The following is a 25,179-nucleotide window of genomic DNA, read 5'->3' as shown; positions in this document are numbered from 1 at the left end:
ATATGGATAGATTCATCAATCCACAGATGAATCTGTAGATTCATGATGTGCATTGAGTGAAAACACAGATATTTGGCTCAAAAAAAGAACAAATTCTTTTTTAAGCCTCCATGAGAAGTATAATGTTATGTCAAATTTATTTAAATGGCACATTTAGGACAGTGGACTGACAGCCCCAACACTGATATGTACCTCAAAGCGAAGAGTCCCTAGAGTAATGATGCTGCTTCTGAAGACCTGTGCAGCCTGCCAGACGTCTGTGCTCAGTAAGGCCTTGTTGTGGCAGTAGTCTGATCTAAACACGAGAACTCACCATCTAGTCTCATTGTCAGAGTAATCAATAGTAACAGTCTCAGTAGAATGGGTCTGAGTTCATTTTAATTTTCAGTTGTATCACAAAATGTGGTATTTTTCTTCAATTTCAGCACCATGGACAAGTAACATCTTGCAGATAGGGGCTCCTGAGTCAAGAAACATTTATTTCTGATTCATTTTCTGTCAGCTCACACAATGCTGAATGAATTCCTTGAGATGATGAGGCATGTTCTGAGCAGTCTTGGAGACATTAACAGTAATGGGCACACAAAGTGCAGTGATTCAGCATTTCAACGAGCCATTTTAAAAACAGCCTTCTTTTCTATACAGCGAAATAATATACGAGAAATAATTATCTGAGCACAAAGCTCTAGATGTTTTTATGAACACTTTGGGCGCCCTTTCCCACAAACTGACTGCTCACACAGTAAAGGACGGACCCTTGGTTTGTTGCCAGTTGTTGCATTCTCACGAAGTGGCCTTTTCCTGCTCTGCACTCACCGTGCATAACAAGAGCCATTTCACAGGGGCTGAGAGCGAGACACGAAGAGCGTGACATAAGCTCGTGCTGGGTTGTGACTAGACTTTGTCTTTCCGTAATTGGTCAAAATGTTCTGTCCAGCTAATGGGCACTCGTTCCAATTACTGTCGTACGTGCCATTAGACTTCTAGCTGCATTTGTATTGGTTTTGCATTTTTTATACTGCATGAAATTTTAGTTGGAGAATTTTTGCGCAGTTTGATTGAAATTTCAAAGAGATTGCCGAAGAGGCTGGCCGTTTCTTGTTCTTCTTTCAAAGCCCCTTTTAAAATAATGGTGTTGCGCATAACACACACAAAAAATCAAAATGCCCTCACCAGCACTTATTATACAGTAATTGAATGCAGCTTTAGACCTGCTGAAGGCAACACAACAAGAGGGCATCAGCAACTTTTATTAGAGGGGGGCGGGGTGAGCGACTGTGCTATGAGCCACACTGCGGAGTTCCAGTGAGGGAAGAGAGATGACTCGGTAGTGGCGGAGCGGATATCGACATTACAAGCACTTGGGAGCACGAAGCATCGTTGGTACCTCCTTGATTAACCTGTGCGGTTGCATCCAACTGGTTACACGAAGGTGTATACTTGACTTCGCGGTTCTTGCAGGGTTTTGGGGCAGGAGCCCTTTGGATTGGTTTATCATGCATACTACACGCTCAGTTGAAAGTCGTGCCCTGTACGCCGTATTATGGATGGGGATTCTGTGGAGAGGAATCCTGACGCAAGGTAATGTTACTCTTAGCATATTTTAAAATGACTGTCCACTCTGTGATCTGCGATCTTCTAAGGAGATACCCTTGACTTAAATTGACGCTCTCGTAGCTATTGTACTACGCGCATAGCCTATCACCATAGTGACTTCGGAAACTTTGATTTCACAAATTTCACTATTTACTCCCTTTAGAATTATTCTGCGGCAAAATTCTTCAGTTTTAGAGTGATCACCCTGTAAGTTATTTGCGTAAATCTGAAGATACGGTGTACGCGACATGTGGAATTCATATACCGCACAGGTTTTTATAGCTGTCGAATGCGATTTTTGTCAGTGTTTGATGTTTTGAACAGTTAAGATTTCAGATATGCTCATTGTCGTCTTTCACTGAGAAAAGGAGGACCTTGAGCTTTTTTGAAACATCATAATATAGGGCTGATTTTTCTGCTGCATGATAACGCGTATCAACAAAAGAAAACACTGCGGGAGATGTTGTCTGCGTGCCTGTGTACAAGTGAATGTGTTTAAATGAGGGAGCGCTACTGAGTCAAACAAGGGCAGTTTTTGCGGTCTTCGGTAGTTCATATTGATCTAATCGGAGGTATAATGTTATGGCATTGTAGGCTACACAACGGGGTTCATCATCTGAGCAACGCTTATTTCCTTTCAATAGAAGCGTGGCTGAGATATTGTTCAAGATGTAGCAACAGTGCAGGAGACATTTGTGTTTTTGTATCATTCTACGTGGATATTTACCTCACCATTCAGGCAAAATTATATAAATATAACTGTGTTATTCACACAGTGAACGCAAAACACTAGTGATTCCACTTAATGAGGTAAATGGGCCCTCTGTTGGAATATTCAAAAGTACATAGGCTACTCTGAGAAAGTGGTATAAATACAATTAAGAACACTTATCTGCATCAGATCCTTAATTTATACGCCACTCCATTTTCAATGTAAAGTAATCAGTGCATTGTATCAGGGAAATTATCTATCAATAAGAAAATATTATGGACTTGTAGTGGGTGACTGCCTTAGCCATTTGCTCCAGTTTATGAAGACAGGCTATATTATATGTAGTCAAAGTGCTAGATATATGAATGTCACGGTAAATTAACTGCTTAGACTGGCACAGGGCAATTGGGAAATGAATCGAAATCCGAAAATATGTGAGAATTAACACCAGCCACACTGACTAGGCAGACGGTGCGATTGCACATGGGCCTACAGCGTCGCCTGCGATATTTGCTTCGATAACTTCTCATTATCCAACCATATCACGTCCAGCTTGATTTGCAAGCACCAGCACGAGCAGAAACGCGTGTCTCTTTCCTTGATCGTGGTGTGTGGACGCGAGCACACCTGTTGGTGGAGGGATGGTTCAGAAAATGAAGTCCCAAATTCATACTCTGACAGTACACTGACAGTTTTATGACGTCGCGATTGTAAATACACTGAACACATTTTAATTTGATGCCAAAATATATAGGCCTATGTAATACTGACCGTCAGTTGTCACGACGTCAGTGCAATTGTGCTAAAGCTGGTTAAATACTGTAGCCTACTTCTGCACAGCTGTTACAAAGACTTCCAGAGTCGGCCTCACCTCTTGCAATAGGTTGTCTGTTCTGCACTCTGATAAACTCAGCCAGCATTTCTCCTCTCATCACATCACGTCTCTGCAGTTTCCCCAGTTCCCTTTGTTTTTGATACTCTGCACTAAATCAAAAGAGAAAGGTTGAGGGTATCCTGCAAAGGAATGTCTGGAGAGGAAGTAGACGGATTGGAAACCAGGAAAAAATGCAGGATAGCAGTACAGATTTTTAAGAGATTTTACACAAATGTTGTTGTTGTTGTTGTTGTTGTTGTTGTTGTTGTTGTTGTCATGAGGAACAAGCATGTTCCTGGCTGCTTGTGATATAGGCAAAATGAGGGCAGTGTCATTCACAGAAACTGATGGAGTGGCTGCCAGTTCTGCTTCTTGTGGTTACTACTCATTGGTCTTAATCTTCTTGTGGTTACTACTCATTGGTCTTAATCTTCTTGTGGTTACTACTCATTGGTCTTAATCTTCTTGTGGTTACTATTCATTGGTCTTAATCTTCTTGTGGACTACTACTCATTGGTCTTAATCTTCTTGTGGTTACTACTCATTGGTCTTAATCTTCTTGTGGTTACTACTCATTGGTCTTAATCTTCTTGTGGTTACTACTCATTGGTCTTAATCTTCTTGTGGAAGCAGACTTGTGGACTACTCATTGGTCTTAATCTGACAAGAAAACATACAGCAGCTCATTTAAATCCTTCAACAGTATGTATGTTGATATACAAACATGCTTTTATACTTTTTATGTGTTGCTTTTTCAATTTGCTAGTACATAAATTAACACAAATTTAGAGCATATAGTTTTGACTGCCCACAACCACAGTCACAACCATGGTTCATATTGTTCAATCTCACAGGTCATCTGTGTTCATTCCCTGTTATAGCCCCTCTGAATTGGGTTGGCAGGGCCCGCATGCATTTAGAACGTTCTGGAAAATGCTCTCTGTTATGCTCAAGAGAGCCACAGCTTGCGCTTGATGCCCTGAAGCTTCACAGAAGTGAAAGGGCTCTGAGAGGTTCTCCGCTCTGCCCATGGGGCAGCTCTGCAATCCAGGACCCCCCTTTGACTCCAACTCTCTATCCTTTTAGCCTAGTGCTTGATCTCTGGAGCAGTTCCCTCAGTCACCATGGATGGCAAATTTCTTGTTTATCTTCAATGTCAGGAGGAGAAAACAGGAGACAATAAAGAGAACCAGAGTGTTGCTAACTTTTAAATGGTAAAATATGTTATGAAGGCCATTGGATAGGGGAAAATGAATTAGGGGGAAATCTCATTGTATTAGATTGTAAGATTGTATTACATTCTTTTTCAAAAATGCCTTTGTCTGCTCAACACTGCATTATGAAACTGTGCTAACACACTGTGCTAAATGTGTTACAATATGACATCTGGCCTTTTGCACCACAAAAAAACCCCTTCAGAATGAAACGTCACTGCGATGTCATTAGTGGGGCGGAACATTCGACCCCCTCAGCTCCCCAGTGTCACAAACACCACGAGCTCATTTCAGATCTCCAGGCAACTGTCGAAATTCTCAAAATTCCCGTCCTCTACTATATGGGGCATTGCTGATTGTTACGGGATTTTTTTGGCAGCACAAACAGGGATGGTCACGATGAGGCAAAAGCACAATAACAAAATATGAAAAAGTTGAAGAATGAATTTGACAGGCATTGTCTAGACAGGTGCCACATCCACCAGTATGTCAGTAGGCTGTCATATCTAGCATGCGCACCTGGCATTCAGAAATCCTGGTTCATGAGTCACATATCTCAGATAAACACATCTGTAAAACCAGAATCCAATTCAACTGGAATCAGAAATCACACTTTTTTTTTTCCTTTTCTCACCACATTGTTAAGGTACCTCATGGACAAGATAATTTTCATTTGATGTGAAACACTTTCACTATTACTGCACATAGGCTCTGACAGGTGCTATGCATAGACTTCACCAAGTGATGAGGACAGTAGGACTTGTGATAGACAGTTTGGTAAGGAAGGGAAAGTGAAAACTTTGCATTTCATAGTAGCAGCAGCTTGGGGAATTATAGCAGGGCTATATGGAAGTATATAACATCAAAGATAACACTAGTGAACTGTCTCTCTCCCACAAGAGAGTTAAATTCAGTGCAGACTGGCAGATCTGTACTACACAGATATGTCACTGAGGTTTATTCTAATATGACAATGTCAGCTCAGGCAGATGGATGGACTGGTGCAGATTCTACACCATCTGTCAAGCGCATGACTCTTCCATTTCAACTGGGTGAATTTTACATGCTAAATATTTCAGTTTTCCTTTGCTTCGAAGCAGGGGCCAGTTTGCACACCTTGACGCCTTCCAACGTGCTGCTTTTGCTCAAGAAAGCCATACTGTGACTGCAGAGCCACAGTTCAATGTTTGCTAGTTCCACGTGTGCTATTTCCACATGTGCTATGACGAAATTGATCCAAGCACTTTTGTCAGATCTTCTGTCTGCCTGGTTCATGAGGGGGAGTGTGAGTTTTACCACTGGCTCCCAGCTCATTAGCCACAACACCGACATTCCACTTAGATGTTGTTTTAATTGGATTACCCCAGGTATTAGTGTCAATGAATAGTCTAGGGCAGGGGTGTAAAACTCATTTTCAACACGGGCAACATCAGCATAATCGTTGCCCACAGAGGGCCATATGTAACTTATAAATGTACCTACTCCTTGGTGTTAACTGACTGAATTTATTACTTATTCAAGTTACAAATATTATATATATACATATTTGCTTTATATATATATATATATATATATATATATATATATATATATATATATATATTTGCATAGATGTAAAAAAAATCTGTTTGCTTGTTGCTCTGTTATTATAACATTAATATTTTTGTATTTACTTTGGTCAAAACTTGAAATATCAACTAACTGTGAAAATAGCAATTGTGCTTCAAAAAAGATTTTGAAGCATGGGCGATTTCTTCAGCTACAACAAAGCTAGCTTTTACTGCCGCATTGTTTGTGGTTGTGGCTTTCGCGAACACATGCAATCGTAGTTTGTCTTTTAATTTGTTGGTTTTCTTAATGCCTAATTTTGGCATACTTAGCTCCGTGTTTGGTCTCAAAATACAGACGTAGATTGTACTCTCTGACAAGAGCCATCGCTTCATAACACAAAAGACAAAAGGTTTTTCTCATTTTGTATGTATTCACTTTCCAATCTTTCTTCAAACACCCTCCATCTGCATCGATGTTTCTCGTCCTGGACATTTTGGGATCGTTATCGTCATTATTATCAATGACACTTACTGGGAAAATCACATCCATGTGGAAACACTGCAGTGTCGAGATGCCGTCACTTCGCCGGTAACAATTGTGGCAAACGTAGTTTTTGGTCACTGCACATATTTGACTTATTTTATTAGACAATTAGGCTTTATAAGCTCTCATGGTCCACATAAAATGACACAGCGGGCCACATTTGACCCCTGGGCTTTGAGTTTGACACCCCTGGTCTAGGGCATCTTCATTTCGAAATACTGCAGAGTACTTTTAGAGATTATTACAGCTTGACAAAATATTTTGTGTGGTGACTTTTTAGTCCTTATTATACTCAATTATACTCAAGATTTACTCAAAATTGTCCTACTGCACAAACAACACCATATTGAACTGTACTGAGGAATAAGAATAAATCCATTTAGAGCAAGCTATTTTGTGTAATGCTTTATCAAACCCTAATCACCTCCTTCATTAACAACGGCAGCAATCATCTCTGGTTGATGATTAAAGATGATTAAAGTTTTCTTTAAGCTTATAGAGTACAGCACAGAGTTTATAGATGGATGGTGTGAGATGATGACAACGAGGCCATGACAAGAACAATCCAGTCCGCAGCAATTTGGGGGGTGGGGGGTGGATCTGTGTGTGCCGTTCCTGGCTGTGCTCAGAACCTCAGCATGTCCAGAACCTGCTGAGAAGCTGAATGAATGATTGGCGTAGTGTGGAGGGTCCTTGGCATGGCTGCTCATGGCAACCTCAGTTGTCCGCTGAGGGCAGCAGTCATTGAAACACCACTCACACATCTCCCTTCACATCCACATAAGGAGGTGAGCACATGAGACAAGACAGAGGGGGAGGGGAGAGAGGAGGAAGCATCTCCTCTTTGACAGCCCCACTGTCACATTGTACTGTGGTTCTGAAAGCACTGTGTTATTATGGCATCACCAACACAATAAGATTTGTCTTGTACTAAAGATGTTGAAGTGTTTGCGTTCAGTGTGCCTCTAAGTAAATGTTTAGAGGCTGCATTAATTGTGAATGGTGAGTACTTTGGAAATGGGTTGTCATGGCAATACGAATATCAACACGGAATATTTCCAGAGAGAGAGAAAGAGAGGGAGAGAGATACATAGAGCTTGGTTAATCTATCTCAGTGCCAATCTGTTTGATTCTCTTGTACGTGTAAGTTAAACGAACCCTGGAGAGGAAGGAATCATAAGGGTGTTGCCTATGGATTTCCCAGTGCTTTTTGTTTGGACCACAAGTGGTTAACGAGGCCCTCTCTGTGTTACCGTGTTCTCTGTTTTACTGCATTCTCTGTGTTACTGCACTCTCTGTGTTACCATGCTCTGTGTTACTGCACTCTCTGTGTTACCGTGCTCTCTATGTTACTGTGCTCTCTATGTTATCGTGCTCTGTGTTACTGCGCTCTCTGTGTTACCGTGCTCTGTGTTACTGCGCTCTCTATGTTACCGTACTCTCTATATGTTAGCGTGCTCTCTGTGTTACTGCGCTCTCTATGTTACCGTACTCTTAGCATGCTCTCTGTGTTACTGCGCTCTCTATGTTACCGTGCTCTCTATGTTAATGCACTCTCTGTGTTACTGCGCTCTCTGTGTTACCGTACTCTCTATATGTTAGCGTGCTCTCTGTGTTACTGTGCTCTCTATGTTACCGTACTCTCTATGTTACTGCGCTCTCTGTGTTACTGAATCACATTGTTCGTCATGCGTCACCTCAGGGAACAACGCAGTCGCAGGAATGACATTCAGAGAGGGGAAGCAGGGGTCAGCAGGCTTCGTGTGAGAAGCAAGGAGATGAAAGTTGGAGGGGTGTTGAGCACAGCTGTTGGAGCAGACTGCTCACACCTGTGAGGCTGTAGAGAGGAGGCTCAGTGAGGAGACGTCTGCGCAGGCCATCTGGCTCACCCGGCTACCGGCGGCTGGCCGTCCTCGAGAGCTCATCTGCGTGCCGGCTACCCCAAGCCATGAGCACTACCCAGAAAGCTCACACTCCCACCCAGCAGTGAGAGCTTTACCCGTAACATGGTTAATCACACGGCACAGATTTGTGTATGTTTTAATTATATACTAAAAACACCTAAAATTTCAGGATTTACTTTAGACCAAATTTTCCATGTCTAAACCAGTTTTTTTTTGTTGCATTGTAATGTTTTATGGCATAAACCTACTTTTCATAGAATTTTTGTGCACTGGATATTTTTGTTGGACCCCCAATTACTGGCTTGCATTGATTGGGCCTTTAGAGCCTTTGCAAGCTGTTGAAAGGCATTGCCATCTGTCTCGTTGGACCAAGATTGACACATCTTGTTTCACACACCCACATGCCCTTAAACCACAGCAGGCACCGACCCACTTGACTACTCACACCTATAGAACCTTCCCCAAAAATGAGTTTTGGGCATGTTACTGACACTGTCGATTATGTGTCCACCCCCGCCCCCCCATTCAGTAAGGATGACGGTGGTCAAGAAGCATCGAGCTGGCGATGACATCACAATAGTGCTGGTGAGAGCACTTTGGCTGAAGTGATTTGTGCTGAGGTCTGTACTGAGACAATCGATGGCTGCTCTATTTTAGAGCAGCAGGAGACCAGTCCTTCAGATGACATGGTGCAGACATGGCCGCCCGAGTCCACTAGCATCGACCACACACCGCGTCTGTCTGTGCTGCTCTCATTAGCCGTCACTGGAAATCATTAAACATGCTCTCTCTCTCTCTCTCTCACACACACACACACACACACACTATATTGCCCCTGGTGTGATGAGTTTCTGTACAAATGATAAGCAGTGGTTTCCAGTGTGCTCTGGGCACACCTGTTCACCGAATGAGGTAAATGTAGAAATTAGCATTGCTGGGCAGGACACCTTGGTGAGGTGATCTCAGTCACTGAAAGGTTTGAACAGAACATTTTCTACTTATAAAAATGTAAGGTCATGGAAAATATACATGTAACAGCGTTAGGACGGTAGAGAAATTATTTACTACAGTGGTCAATAGTTGTAGCTTTGAGCACCAAGATTGGCCTGCTTGGTGGAAGCAACTGAAAATAGCACCATATGTCAAAGAATCCATATTACCTGTAGTTTATATATTCGTCTCCATCTCATGCAAAGTTGCTGCAGTATTTTTGTTTCAAAGAGACAGTATGGAATACAGTTTCCTTTATGTTAAGTGATTTAGTAGTTACTGTAGATCTAGCCTTGAAATTTAGGTACACACTGTTCATGATTTGTCTCTGGAAAGGATGCAGGTCATCACCTGGTTATAAAACCAAATTGTTCCATGAAGCGAAGAGGGGGTGTGTTCAATTCACACAACCTGTGTGTTCAGAATTACTCTGTGTAATTCCTAATCTGCTGTCACACACTCATGCATCTCAAACACACACTCCAACCACACACACACACCTCATTGGCACCTTTAATGAGTCAGCACTCAGTCATGGTGCTAAACTGTGATAATGGATTGGTCTGAGGAGAAGAGAAAAGGAATTGGGTGTAGCAGAGGTTGCGCAAAAGAAAAAATGCTAGTTGTTTTAACAAGTCAGTCAAATGAAGTCGTTTATTTAATTTATTTCAAAGCTGAAATTTAAACTGTTAAATTTTCGTCTGCTTTTTCGGGGTATAAATTGTCTGGCATCTATTCAAGAGCGAAGCAACTCTCCTTGTTACATTGAAACTTTATTTTTTCCACCCAGTGCCTCCCTGATGATCTTGTCATATTCTTTTCAGACAGCTTTGGGAATCGATCCTCATCAGACAAAAGAGCTGGGACAGTTGCTGTCAAGCATAGAAACGCACTTGGCAGAATCTTGGGGCGGAATCCGATACAGATTTGTTAGTTACCTCCTGTCCGCTTCATATAAACGTCAGTTTGAATGTGAAACGGTTCTGCTGAAAAATAACAATAGTTTTATATTTAAGAGAACAAAATGGAGTTTAATAGACATTATAGGCCCAGGATATCTGCGGTCTGTGTCCTTTAGTAACCCCTCAACAAGGGATATTTGCATTATATCAAACATTCCTGTGTTACTATGGGTATAGATTTTGTGCAGGATCTTTACCTTAAGGTTAATTGATTCCATGCGTCATTCCTCAAGTTTGCGACTCACACTCGACTGAAGCTGGAATTAGGTTTTGCATCGATTCAGGTACCGGTTTATTTTTCGGTACATTCTCCTGATGGGAAGACGGTCATAATCCGACTGCAAGCGACCAAACGGGGGAAACAGGAGCAGAAAGAAACACAATCGGGCAGACGAGAACAAGAGAGAGAGAAAACTGGGGGGAACGAGTGCGTTGATAAAGAGGTTTAACTTGATGACAGGCAGTGGATTAATTCCTCAACCAGCGCATGCCTCGCTCAGAACTGGATAGTGGATGTGCTGGACTGTACGTCTAAGCCTGCCTCAGTTATTGCTGGGTAGTTTGGGGCTTTGAATGTTGGAGGCCTTCATTATCTCCTGCTGATCTCTTCCCGACCGTCTCATGAAAAATGGATTTGCTTGACACGAGCAATTTCAAACGGGACGGAATAGTTCATTCGTCTTTGAAAGTAGATGAGGATATTGTCATGAGACGTCATTGTGATTTTCAAGACTCCAGTTATTGACGTTGTCAGGACTTGGAAAAAATATTCTTTACACCGGGCAGGAATTACACTAGTCTTCATTCACACATCTCTTTTGATGGCTGTCTCGATCGACTTTCTCCTTTGGGAATATAAAATGTGTGAATAATGACTCAAATATTAAGTAACCACAACCTACCCAGTGAGAGAGGTAAGTGGAGTTTCAAATGAGACTGCATTCACTTTGTCTGACCCACTTGCTAAAAATAAGTAACAACCAGTGTAAAACAGCCACTCGGGTGGGGAGAGCTGTGAACTGCTGTGCGCTTGTCTCTGTGGACAAGCACGTGACAGAAAACTGTTTCCAACGAATAATACATTTGTGTGTTATGTGTTTATGGCAATATATATATATTATATATCCTTTAAATTTGCTTTTGTATAAACAACTGATCACAATTTAATAATTTTTTTACAGTGAACAGCAGTGTATTTGTGACTATGATTTTGAGGCTTTAGGACAGAAACCATTTGTTACACGCTTTATGAAACGTGTTTTTCGAGTATTAATCGAGATTTTTGGTTAGAACAATTATATTGTGTTGCGGAATCTCAATTTCACGAAAACGTCTTAGGATGAAACATACTTTATTTTCAAAGTAGGCCTACTACAATAATGATGTATTACGGGAGATGATCATAGGCCTAGGCTACATGATGTTAACAGAACATGCAGTTGTGATTACTAAGACACCATGTTCGGTTGTTACAGGTCTCCCTTATGTCTGGACACTAAACTCTGTCCCCAGACAGCAGTCTGTCTCATTCATCCTTTTCTCGCCTTGAGTTGTGATGGCAATTAATCTTAAACTGCTGTCGAGACAGTCGTTGAGTTCTACTTTGCCTATAGTGCTGTTTGTGATATATATTCTCTTTCTAAAGTGTCCCTGCATTCAGGATGTCTATATATAATCATTGTAATCAACAGTGGCTTTTATTATAGCCTATAATTCTGCTCTTATAACATTTCCCATTCATGTGATGCAGCAGGATCAGGCATATCTAGCACTGATCTAAGTCAGTGAAACTAATGTAGGGTACTGATTGTAGCATCAAACTCCCTTACCCCTCTACAGCTTGAATCTCTGGTCGTGTAAGGAAGATAATGTCTGTTTCATTCACTTCTTATCAGACCCCCCCCCCCCCCACCCTCATCCAAAAAAGGGCTATTTGGAAGCTACGTAGGACTTGGCTGTGGGCAGCAAGTCAAGGTTGGCATATTAGCATGCGTGGGAACCCGCGTGTCTCTCCGCCACTTTTTTCTTCCCGACACGCTCAATTTGTGCTTCAATCCCACCCTCCCCTAAAAGACTGTGGTGGGCCTGAATCAGAGAGACGCAGAGCGATGGCGTGGTAATAAGTATCTTGGCAGGGATGCGCTCCTGCGAGCCGGACAGACCCAGAATAGTGCAGCGAGGAGCTGGATGACCTCTGGATGCTTCCTCTCCCTCACCAGCTCCCATCTTGCTTAGTTTATGGAGGCTAAAATGATCATGTGACCCAGGCTCCCACACTGTCCCAGAACTACATTTCCTATATATGATCATTCCGCAATTTTGCTGATGTTGTTATGAAGCATGGTCTGTTGTTCTAGTGGGGTTGTTCTTTGTTGTCATTTAAATGGGCATGTGCATGTTGTGTTCTGAATGTTCTCCTCACTTCTCCTCTAGATGGCGCTGGTCCAACGCCTCCCCCTTACTCCCCTCCGGCGGTCCATGGTCCGGCTCCCAGTGAAGGCATGAGTGAGGGTGCCTCTGTAGGCCAGGACCTCTTGGATTCGGTCTTGGCCCATAAGGACCACTTGCTGGCTCAGAAAGGTGTGGAGCTGGCCACAGCGCTGCCTGCCGACATTCTCCCTGTCCTGGGGAAGAGCCAAGGCCCCGGTTCCCCAGCCAGACCTCTGTCCCCTGAACACCAGCGCCTGCTGAAGAAAATGTTGACTGCACATTCTGGAGCTCCTCACAGTACCCAGGCCCAAGCTGGTCTCACTGAGGCTTTCGATGCCACAACGATGCACAGCACAAACAGATCTACCATGTCACCCCAGGAAGCTGGCGGTGGAGAGCTCCCCTCTGGAACTGTGATCACCACAGCTACAGCCATGGAGCCTACACCAGGGACCTTCCCCTCAGGTAGGTAAAACTTTGGAGCAGCTTACAATCAGGATTAATTTTCGGACCAGCTGACATTATCAGCTTGTAGGTCAGTGAGAGTGCATTAATGAAAGCTGTTTGCTTTTGCTGGATGCTGTCTGGGCTTAGGCGGCATTATTGCTGGACAGAACTTGTAAACCACAAACAAGTTTGTTACATACATAATCACACTAAGGGAAATTGAATTAGACATTTACCAGCTTATCTAGCATCTTTAGTGTATTTCTTGATGTCTTAAAGCTTAGTCCAGTCCTCCGTGTTTTCACCACACATTGGGTTAATAGCCTGAGAACTGGCACTTTCTTCCATGGGCTTCCTTTAAATAACCGTTGTGTTTGAAAGCTGAACACTAAATGTCCTCCATGTTCTCATAGCTGTGTCGAGATGCATGGTCAGCTTCTTGGACCCTGAGGGCTACATCGATTCTACAGCCGATCAGCCTCTCCCAGCCGGTGCGTTCCTACGCTGCACGTACACGGTGAACGTGTACACAGGCTACGGCGTGGAGCTGCAGGTATGACTCACCCTAGCTTTCTTACTTCGGCTGCACGATTCACCTTATGCTGCAGGTTTCTTGTTTTATTCTATTAAATTCAAATGTTCCGAATGTTCATTTATTATTATCAAGTTCATTCTTTGGACAGATTTTATTTATTATATTTTTGGACAGATTTTAGATACTGCAATTGAATAAGCATGATTTAATTACACCTAATGGTTTTTTTTTCTCAAATTGATGTGTGCATTTTTACCAAAATTTCATATCCTATTACAATATGCAGCCCTACATCGCAGTGATTCATCACAGCCCACTGGGAAATTCAGTGAGAACAGTGAGGTTGGAGCTTTGGCTTTCTGAGCTATCCGACTTCCCCAATGGATCACAGGGATACTTGACTACAGGTGGTGTGAAACCCACCATAACAGGTTGAAGGTGACCTCTACTGGTCATTGATGGTACTGCTTGCTGTGCCTTTCGTGGGTGGAACCATACAGCAGTATTCCCTGAGAACCACTGTCACACAAACAGATGTTAGCGAGAGGCGCACAGATGCATGCTGCCTGCCAACCTGCCATAATCTCGTGCTGATATCTGCTCTCTCATGATGCTCTTTCCCACGGCAACAATATCTTCTATTACCCTTCTAATCCAGAGCCCTTGTGGGCAGAATCCTGCTTATGTGATTAATGATAAATGCACCAAGCTACAGAAACGTTGCTCACAGAGGAATGGTGTGCGAGTTAATATCATTGTCAGTCCCTTTATTAACTTCCGTGGTGCCTGTAATACAGATCATGTAGGTCTTTATTCAGTGCAGAAAATTCCTTTGTTTTCTTCATCATTGTAGGTCAAAAGTGTTAATTTGTCTGAAGGTGAGGAGTTGTCGATCAGAGGGGTTGATGAGGATGGGGATCTACTGATGCTCGCTAATCACACACTGCTGGTGGAGGGGCAGGTGATTCGTAGTCCGACCAACACAATCTCGGTGTTCTACCGCTCCTCACCCGAGGGGGGCGTCGGAGTGTTCCAGCTTCACTACCAATGTGAGTCCGCAGTACGTAAAGGAGTTCCACAGAGTTGTTCAACTTCCACTGCCTCCCAACTTCTAACTGCATCATTTCCCAGTTGGTTAATTTGGTCAATTATCTGTCTGATAGGATCTGCTGTGTCCATTACCCATGCAGTGTACTCTGAGATTCGCTTGTGTGGCTCATTTCCCAGGACCATTGAGCTCTTTCTCATGCTGTCCTTTGAACCAGTTTGTTTTAATCAGCATCTTCTCAGAGACACTTCTCCTATAAATTGATATTTTCGTGCTCATCAGAGTCACATAAAATGTTCTATAATTACATCAAAGCTGCATATAGATATTGGTACTGGTTCTTATGAATTATTAATATCCTGCTCTCTCTGCAACAAACTTAAACAAACTTTGACCAATTTGCCAGTGTACCGTCTGAGCTGTGCGCTGCCCCGCCGCCCTCACTTTGGTGAAGTGTCTGTGTTGGACCTGCGCCCAGGAGGCACTGCACATTTCTCCTGCCATATGGGCTACCACCTACAGGGGGCGTCCATGCTCACCTGCCTCAATGCCTCCCTGCCCGTGTGGAGCCAGCAGGAACCCAGCTGCAGAGGTGAGAGGGTGAGGACCAACCGAGGCAGAACAAGAGCGCTTGAAGTTCAGTCTTGGAGAACATCGACCAACACACTAAACCAAAGGAGATGGGACCCCATTGGATTATGGGCATTTATAAATGACACACAACCATTTCCCCTTCAGCTTTGTGTGGCGGTATTGTGAAGAATGCCACCGTGGGCAGAGTGCTATCCCCCTCGCCCCATCCAGGGCCCAACAGCACCCTGGACCGCAGCTGCTCCTGGTCCCTGGAGGCCCCCAGCAGACAGAGACTACACCTCCACCTGGAGAGGATGGTCCTGGGCCTGACGGACAGGTCAGTGCCTGTGTCTGCTTGGGCTTGTCTTCCTGCTTGTCTCCCTACTGTAGATCCAGTCTCGGACATTTCCGTCTCTTCTCTGTTCTGCTCCAGATTGGTTTTGTGGAGCGGCCTAGATGCTGGCTCCGTCGTCCTCTTCGACTCCGCTCGAGGAGGGCCAATCCCATTTGAGGGAGTGATCAGTGAGGGTCCGGCCGTCAGGATACAGTTCATAACGGACCAGCTGAACAACCACAACACAGGCTTCAACATCCGCTACGAGGGTAGGCTGCCTGCCGCACAAACCCCGCAACAGTGAATGACATACATCCAATCAACCACTTCAAGTCACCCCATTCTATCATAATTATGCACACACCCCCCCCCCACGCACTGATCATACTGTTCCGTCTTTCCCAATCGCTCCTGTACAGCTTTTGAGAAGGGCCACTGTTACGAGCCCTACATCCAGAATGGGAACTTCAGCACCTCGGATGCGTCCTACAGCGTCGGCACCATCGTGCAGTTCACCTGTGATGCGGGTCACTCTTTGGAGCAGGGCCCTCCGGTCATCGAATGCATCAACACACGGGATCCCTACTGGAACGACACTGAGCCCTTGTGCAAAGGTAGAGAAAGCCCTGTCTGTAGCAAGTAGGCCTGTGTTGAAAAAATCGATTTTCCGATTCAGAATCGATTCGCATATGATGATCTGATTATCGATTCGTACGTCCAAAGATCGATTTTTTAGTGAACTTTTACCCCCGCCTCGTCACTGAATTCACGCAGGCGTGCTCGGTCTAACTAACTGTAAAACGACTTGGCGTCGGACAGTGCCGGTAGCGACGATAGTCAAATCGGAAATCTAAAAACAGAAGGACAGTTTATCCAGTGTCAGTGACTATTTACATTTAGTCCGTGTCACTGACCGTTTACCCAGTGTTTTTACAGTTTTAAAAAAGTTTAAAATGTTCTTGTAACGTTGGGCGCAAGGCGATGGACGAGACAGAATCCTTTGCACTTTCCAAATCGTTACGTTTATTACATTATTTACCGAATCGCAGACAGCGCACATAAAACACGTTTACATAGAACACGTGTGACTCAAACAACGACGAGCACAGTACGCTGCGCGAGCGCAAATTAAATAGACAAACGAGACGAGTCACAGGTGAGGACTATCACAAGGCACCCGCACCCACGGAGATACACCGACGTAGACGATTAGACGCAGACGACGTTAACGCGCCCAAAACGGAAGGGTCGGGGACCTTAACGTGAGAGTTCTGTTCTTATATTCCCACTTTAAAGAAAAATACACCTTTACATTTTATACTTTCAGTTTATTAAGTGTGAGCACTTTAAAAATAAAAATGCATTTGGTAGCAACATCTTATGGGTGAATTCTTAATTATTTCAATCATAATAATAATAATGCACTGGTTAGTGTCCCAGTAGGAGCCCACTGTTGCAGATATAGACACCTCAAAGATGTCCTCTGTTTATTGTCCTGGATTACCTTTCTTGAAGGTAGATTTATGATGACCCTTTTCACCAGTCTTCCAGCCATCAGTAACTACCAACTACCAGTAACTATTTGCTGATTAATATCGATATAATACTAGTTTTAACATGTTGCTTCTGTACACAGTCAGGAAACAGCTCAAATACATTTTTAATAACACTAAACCCCGAATTGGATCGAATCGGATCGAATCGATTAAATCGGATTAAATCGAAAAAAATCTATTCTTAATCTTCAGAATCGGAATCGGATCGATTCTTGGAATTTGAATCAATACCCAGCCCTAGTAGCAAGTGTAAATAAAATCCTCCACCCAATGGAGGATGGGTTCCCTTTTGAGTCTTGGTCCTCCCGAGGTTTCTTCCTAATCCCCACCATAATTGGGAGTTTTTCCTTGCCACTGTCGCCTTTGGCTTGCTCATTAGGGATTTGGACCCATATGATTGTAAAGCTGCTTTGCGACATGTGTTGTAAAAAGCACTATATAAATAAATTAGACTTTGACTAAATAGGCTGAATCCATGTGATAAATTTCCGACTTACTCCCATGAAACTAATTACTAATTATTTTCACATTTGCTCCGCATGTAAGATTAGCAGTTCACTTTCTAAAAATTTATATTTATCTAATTTCACTAGCAGATCATTTCACTTCTTGTATGTAGTATTCATGCTCTACATCATTCTTTTGTGTAGTTCCAAAGTACTGAGTAACTATGACTCCCTTGTTTAATATGGTAATGGAGATATTGGTTCAATATAAAGATTTGGTTGGTAAAGAGAGATAGACTCTCATAGTTGCAGATAAATCATTACTGGTCTAATGGAAGCAAACAGAATTATCATAACTATTTCAAGCTCCGGGTACTGACCTACAGTTGGCCTCATTATGCAGGGGACAGGGAGCCATTGCTTTGGCTTCATAGAGGAAACCAAACTGCAGTCAAGCAGGAAAATATAACTGATAAAGTAAGAGGAACTGGACGCTCTGTAAAAATTCTGAGAGAGAATGACAGTCAGTAAAATTCATGTCTGAAGAGATCATCACAATAAACCTCTTGAATCTTGAAGCAGCTCCTTCAAACCCAGCTATTCAGACAGACTTTTAAAAACAGGGTTTCTTTGTTTTGCACCACAATTATGCCCCACAAAACACTGACTGGCTTAATTCCCAGAGGAGGTGGAAATGTGATGAGACGTTTGTTTAGTGAGCATGCTCAGTGAGTGTTTGTCGCCTGTCTGCGCAGCACTCTGTGGCGGTGACCTCTCAGGGCCAGGTGGCGTCATCCTGTCCCCGAACTGGCCCGAGTGGTACGGCGAGGGTGAAGACTGTACCTGGCGGATTCGTGTCGGCGAGGACAAGCGTGTCCTTCTGGACGTGCAGCTGTGAGTTTCTGCCCTCTGCGCCTGACACACTGCCTGGTCTAAGTCCTGACACACTGCCTGGTCTAAGTCCTGACACACTGCCTGGTCTAAGTCCTGACACACTGCCTGGACTAAGTCCTGACACACTGCCTGGACTAAGTCCTGACACACTGCCTGGACTAAGTCCTGACACACTGCCTGGACTAAGTCCTGACACACTGCCTGGTCGAAGGCTGGTATTGCTGATGTTTTCCAGATACTGACAGTTACTAACCTGCTCTGTTCACCCTTTGTGTTGTGCCTGTCTCTTCTCAGGCTGAACCTTAGTGACAGCGACATGCTGACCATTCTGGACGGGGATGAGGTCACCACGCGCATCCTTGGCCAGTATGTGGGGGGCACCAGCCCATTCAAGCTGTCCTCCACCACGCCAGACCTCACCATCACCTTCCACTCCGACCCGGCCGGCCTGGTGTTCGGCAAAGGGGAGGGCTTCATCATCAACTACATGGGTAAGAGCTTCACGTGTTCAGCGCTGGCTGGAGAGGGGGGAGCAGCTGCTATCACAGATGCCTCATTCATCTGAATGTTCTGGGCTTTTAAGAAGACAATTATTTATCAGTACTGAGTTTGGATCACCCACGCTGCCTCTCATTCACCCACGCTGCCTCTCATTCACCCACGCTGCCCCTCATTCACCCACGCTGCCCCTCATTCACCCACGCTGCCCCTCATTCACCCACGCTGCCCCTCATTCACCCACGCTGCCCCTCATTCACCCACGCTGCCCCTCATTCACCCACGCTGCCCCTCATTCACCCACGCTGCCCCTCATTCACCCACGCTGCCCCTCATTCACCCACGCTGGATGTTTGTCTCACTCCCACATGACACACCAGCTGAAGCATTTTCATGCACACATACAAGCACAGAAATGGGCCCTGCAAATTGCTTAGAATAACCACTCCCCCTCATAAACAGACAGGGTCCATTAAATTTTCCTCATCAGACACTGCAGACCTTTTGCTGTATATAGAGAGCAAAGCCAATTTGCATATAATTAGTACTAATTCTACATCCTAGAGCAAAATGCATGTGAAAACCCCTAATGGCTATTATTCTGCATTTTTAGAATCTGATTCAATTAAATGAAGTGTGACATTTATTACTGTACAGTGGAGAAATTAACATTCACCCTTGAGTGTGATGGATCTGCCTTTTGCCTTTTGTTTTGAATCTTAATTATAAACTTTAAGTACTGAGATTTTAATGCACACCACACTCATGATTTACAATGAAAGGGAGGTCTACTTCTTTGGTTTTTCCAACATGCAGATCAATGCATGCTTTCTCTTTCAGTGGTCCATCCAAGCAATAGATCAGTTTAGTAGTCCAATCAAAAGTTTCCCTTTCCTCTTGATTTAGAGGTCTCCCGAAACGATTCCTGCCCAGACCTGCCTGAGATCCAAAATGGCTGGAAGACCACCTCCCATACTGCACTGGTTCGAGGCAGTCGCATCACTTACCAGTGTGACCCAGGTTACGACCTGGTGGGCAGAGAGACCCTGACGTGCCAATTGGACCTGACCTGGAGCAACCAGCCACCCTTCTGTGAGAAGAGTGAGTGCATCAGAGAAGCACCTCACATACACAGATAATTTAGACAATGATGCAGTTTCCAAGGTTTTGGCTCTGTGATACAGCACAGTGGTTTAACAGGACAGAAGGACCATAAACATAAAGTGCAGAAACGTCGGTTTTAGTGCATTTATGTGAAATTTAGTGAACCCTATAGGAACAGGAACCATACAAGTAGAACTTCTATTTAAGAGGAATATTGGAATATTTCTTGGCAAATGATGTGTGCTATTATTTTTATGTGTATTATTAGTCCATGCACAAGAGTGCTAAGAAAAGGGCTTGAGTGATCTAGATGGCTAGAGTGACGCTTGTGTGTCACCATCGGGCAATATCTGTAGTCACTGTAATGAAATGAAATGAAATGTGCCATATTTTGTCAATTGTGATTTTTACACCCCAATCGAAATTTGTCCTCCGCTTTTAACCCATCTGTGCAGTCAGAACACACACACACACACACTAGTGATTACTAGGGGGCTGTGGATCACACGTGCCCAGAGCGGTGGGCAGCCCTAGCCCGGCGCCCGGGGAGCAGTTGGGGTTAGGTGCCTTGCTCAAGGGCACCTCAGTCATGACCTGTCTGGGAATCGAACCCACAACCCTCCGGTCACAAGACCAGTTCCCTAACCGCCAGGCCATGACTGCCCCTGTGATGGTCAAGCAAGGTTTAATACATCACCTGAACTGTTTTAATTCACAAAACCCCAAGAGACATGAAATATACTTTGAACATCTTTTGACATTCATTGTGTGTATTAAACCTGAACTTCTGCTTAGCTGGTGGAAGTTATTACAGGAATAACAGCGCTGCTGAGAATGTACCTTTCTAGGTGCGGAAGGGTCCATGGGGATCCAGCAGACAGGGGGAAGGCATCAAAATAACCCGTGAATAACAAACACATTATTAAAATATAGCCGCAAGCGGCGATTGGCGGGTTCACACACCAATAGGCATTTTGGCCTCAGTAGGCAAAAGGAAGCCCAAAAGGTCCTTTAGACCTAAAAGTGAAAAAAAGCTGTTTGGGTTTGGCCAGTGTGTGCTCTACAGATGTAGAGTGTGATGACATCTGCGTGTGTCAGAAAGGGAGACACAAAAATAGCACATCTGGCTAGAGCTGCATCTATGTGAACAGTATAGGAAGGCCTGCACTTGTCTATACATGATTGGGCCTCTATATTACTGACAGAGAGAGATTGAGGGAGCCAGAGACTATGCTTTGTTATTTCACTCCTTGTACACGTAGCACGCCTAACATGACTGCCTGTGTATTCAAAGTATGAATGTAGTCTGCAAAGCCTGACATGACTGGCATTACTGACATAACTGATATGACTGGCATGACTGGAATGACATCACTGGCATGACGAACAAAATTAACATGACTGATATGACTGACATAACTGGCATGACTGTAATGATTTGAAGATTTGACTGACATGACTGGACTGACATGACTGATAGGACTGATATGACTGGACTGAAATGATTGGCATGACATGACTTACATGACTGGCAGAACATGACTGGCATGACTGGCATCACTGACATGACTGATATAACTGACATGACTGGACTGGCATGTCTGATATGACTGACATCACTGGTATGACTGACATATACTATACATATACTATAGATATGCATACAAACTATACATACATTTAGGTAGAAGTGTGTGTGTGTGTGTGTGTGTGTGTGGTAGTATATGTATTCAAACTATGACAACATATACTAATACATACATACATAAGTATACATAGAAACTATACATACATATAGGTATAAAGGTGTGTGTGTCTGTGTGTTTGTGTGAGAGACAAAAAGAAGCCAAATATCAGTTTGTATAAGCATGTGTTAGTCACTGAGATATGGGTGGGTATGGCTAGGGAAGTGTCATTGTGAATACTATAGGAAGGCCTGCTTGCGCCTGTATGTGTGTGTGCCTGGTTAATAGACACAGAGAGATCTAGGTAGCCAGAGCAATGTTTACTTAGGGCACAGAGATGGGAGGGGGAATGTGGGTGAGAGTGTGAGAGAGACTGAGAGTGTGAGTTTCAGCTTGCGTGCGTGTGAGAAGGAGAAGGTGACAGAGGGACTTTACATGCATTCTTATGCATTGTATATAATACTGCACTGTAGAGCCATACGATAACCGATTTAGATGAAACTTGACAAATTTGTTCAGGATGGGATTCTGAATGGGCTTGTGCATTTTGGTCAGAATTGGGTAAAATATGAAAGAGCTTTAAGAATATGAATATTATATGTATCGATGCTGTCCATTAAAAAAATATTTAGCAGGTATAAGTGTCCTCAAATCCAAAATCTTTGGATTGTTTTTTGATTTCACACTCTGTAGAGTATTATAAGACTTTGCTTGACATGATAGTATGAAAATCCTAGGAGGAGTATGAAAAGTGATGATTTCAAACTATTATTAACTGTAAATAAACTGTGCATTTTTTAATAGGACATGTAATGGGAAAGTTGTTCACACTACTGCAAGGAATCAAAAGAGTCCAATTGCATGTTCCCAAGTGGAATTATGTAGGGGATACACTTGCTTTTTTTGCAATAGCGCCCCCCAGTGGCCAATCGACACCCGGCTGGATTATGTCATAGGGGGCGTGCACTTGTCCACACCCAAGAGGTTTCGTGCAGATCGACCAATTGTAAGCCTGTCAAACGCGTGCCGATCACTGATTGGCCGATTACGTCAGCCATTTTGGAAGTATGGCATGTCTGCTTTAGGACCTGGTTTCCAGAGGCCCATAGATGATGTCTGTCAAGTTTCATGTGGATCGGCCAATCTGAGTGCATGGGGCAAATTTTTGCATGTTATAGCGCCCCCTAGCAGGTGAGGTATGGCAACCTCTGCGAGCTGCCCCAGACCCTCACAGGGAAGCTGTCTGTGAAGTGCCATCTCATTACATGCAAGTTTTCTTAAGTTAGAGCTCCATATGCGCAAAATTTACTATTGAATTTACGCCCCCTCATTTGATTGGCTTATACTGACTAGGTAGTGAAGAAATTAGCATTTTTGTTGGATACATTTTAAAGTTCAGACTCTTCTGAACGTTTTGATACCACATATGTGCATGTATGTGAAAAATCCAGGGACTAGTTCGCGCTCAAAGATGTGTGTGATTTTGCACATTATGCAAATTAACTCGAAATCTAAGTGGGCGGAGCTTAATGGTTGTATATTAATTGTCCTATTGAATTTAGTCAAGGAATGTATAGGAACTGGAATTTTGGTTCTAGGACCTACGGTGTAGAAGATATGGACAAAAAGTCAATATGGTCCGCTATAGCGCCACCATCAGGCCAATTTGGGTCCCTGTATGGGAATCTGGTCCTTGGAGGTAACTGAACCTTTTTGCCAAGTTTGGGGTTTCTAGGCATTACGGTCTAGGCTGCACAATACGTTTTAGGTCAAAAAATGGGACAAAGAATAATAAAGAATAACAATTACAATAGGGTTCCCACACTATGTGTGTGTGAACCCTAATTAAGTTGATCATTGAATTCATCTGTGAATTAAGAAATAGCCATGATGTATGATGAAAGTGAAATATATTGTAATTATTGTATGTTTATTGCTAAATGTTGCTTTCTTATTACTCTATGCCTGTTATTGGCAGTGCCCAGTCCAGTGTGGGAGCAGTAAAGCATTTAAAGGACAAAAGGACACAAAGGAATGGAGATCATTTTCTGGATGATGAGGTCTATGTGGGATGGCAGTCCCAAGATATATTTAAACCTCAGGTTGCTGTAGTGACATGGAATGGCTGTAGTTCAAACGTGATGGAATGACTGTAGTTCAAACGTGATGGAATGGCTGTAGTTCAAACGTGATGGAATGGCTGTAGTTCAGACGTGATGGAATGGCTGTAGTTCAGACGTGATGGAATGGCTGTAGTTCAGACTTGATGGAATGGCTGTAGTTTAGACGTGATGGAATGACTGTAGTTCAAACGTGATGGAATGGCTGTAGTTCAAACTTGATGGAATGACTGTAGTTCAAACGTGATGGAATGGCTGTAGTTCAAACGTGATGGAATGGCTGTAGTTCAAACGTGATGGAATGGCTGTAGTTCAGACGTGATGGAATGGCTGTAGTTCAAACGTGATGGAATGGCTGTAGTTCAGACGTGATGGAATGGCTGTAGTTCAGACGTGATGGAATGGCTGTAGTTCAGACGTGATGGAATGGCTGTAGTTCAGACGTGATGGAATGGCTGTAGTTCAAACGTGATGGAATATACAAGGTTACAAGTTGCCTGATACTGATCACAGGATCAAGTAAGTAAGTAAGTAAGTAAGTAAGTAAAATACATTTATATAGCACTTTTCACAGGCACAAGCCACAAAGTGCTTTACAACGGAAAATAAAATAAAATAAATCAAAGACCAGTGATGCCGGTAACGCGTTACTTAGTAACGCGTTACTGTAGTCGGACTACTTTTTTCAGTAACGAGTAGTCTAACGCAACTACTATTTAAAAACTAGTAGTCAGATTAAAGTTACTTATCTAAAACATCGTGCGTTACTATTTCTGCATTTCGGGGGAACGTAGGTTATTCATTCTTATTTTTTGGCTACACGTTTCTTGCGCGGTTATGTCATTTCTGCGGCGCCAAAGTCAGATGGAAGGAGAGGGTCGCCTTTAGCAGCTGGAAATACAGGCATTATTTTGATTTTATTTCGGTTAAGGATGACAACATTAAGGTGCGTTGTACACTCTGTGCTGGCGACAGAGTGCTGTCTACTTTCAAAAACACAACGTCAAACCTGAAAAAAACCGGGGGGTGGCGGCGAACGTAAATTGTTACCGGGCGGGGTGTAAAATGGACTAAATTCAGTATTATATCACGATCTATCGATCGCCGGTGGTTGGCGCCAGATCGAACTAGTAACTCATTGAATCATAGATATGGATCAGAGG

At 43.4% G+C, this 25,179-nt stretch overlaps 1 protein-coding gene across 3 annotated transcripts in view; it reads left to right on the top strand.

Annotated features, from left to right (window-relative positions):
* Positions 1 to 1,303: 1,303 nt before the first annotated feature.
* The window catches only part of sez6l (seizure related 6 homolog (mouse)-like), a 33,408-nt gene continuing 9,532 nt past the window's right edge, over positions 1,304 to 25,179 (top strand). For 2 of the 3 annotated variants that reach the window (XR_013124303.1, XM_076986624.1), the window contains exons 1-11: positions 1,304 to 1,581; positions 12,780 to 13,241; positions 13,637 to 13,776; positions 14,612 to 14,807; positions 15,213 to 15,398; positions 15,545 to 15,716; positions 15,813 to 15,982; positions 16,133 to 16,327; positions 18,471 to 18,609; positions 18,904 to 19,100; positions 20,014 to 20,208. Coding sequence is in view for 1 of the 3 variants with exons in the window: in XM_076986624.1 (XP_076842739.1) it covers positions 1,497 to 1,581; positions 12,780 to 13,241; positions 13,637 to 13,776; positions 14,612 to 14,807; positions 15,213 to 15,398; positions 15,545 to 15,716; positions 15,813 to 15,982; positions 16,133 to 16,327; positions 18,471 to 18,609; positions 18,904 to 19,100; positions 20,014 to 20,208 (2,137 nt within the window). In the remaining 2 variants the exon portion in view is untranslated. Of the gene's footprint in view, positions 1,582 to 10,531; positions 11,261 to 12,779; positions 13,242 to 13,636; positions 13,777 to 14,611; positions 14,808 to 15,212; positions 15,399 to 15,544; positions 15,717 to 15,812; positions 15,983 to 16,132; positions 16,328 to 18,470; positions 18,610 to 18,903; positions 19,101 to 20,013; positions 20,209 to 25,179 lie in introns of those variants that run through there. The other variant, XR_013124304.1, reaches the window with a different exon arrangement.

The sequence above is a fragment of the Brachyhypopomus gauderio genome, unplaced genomic scaffold, assembly GCF_052324685.1.
Source record: "Brachyhypopomus gauderio isolate BG-103 unplaced genomic scaffold, BGAUD_0.2 sc47, whole genome shotgun sequence".
In the NCBI taxonomy this organism is placed as follows: domain Eukaryota; kingdom Metazoa; phylum Chordata; class Actinopteri; order Gymnotiformes; family Hypopomidae; genus Brachyhypopomus; species Brachyhypopomus gauderio.
This window is presented reverse-complemented; position numbering and strand designations above follow the sequence as displayed.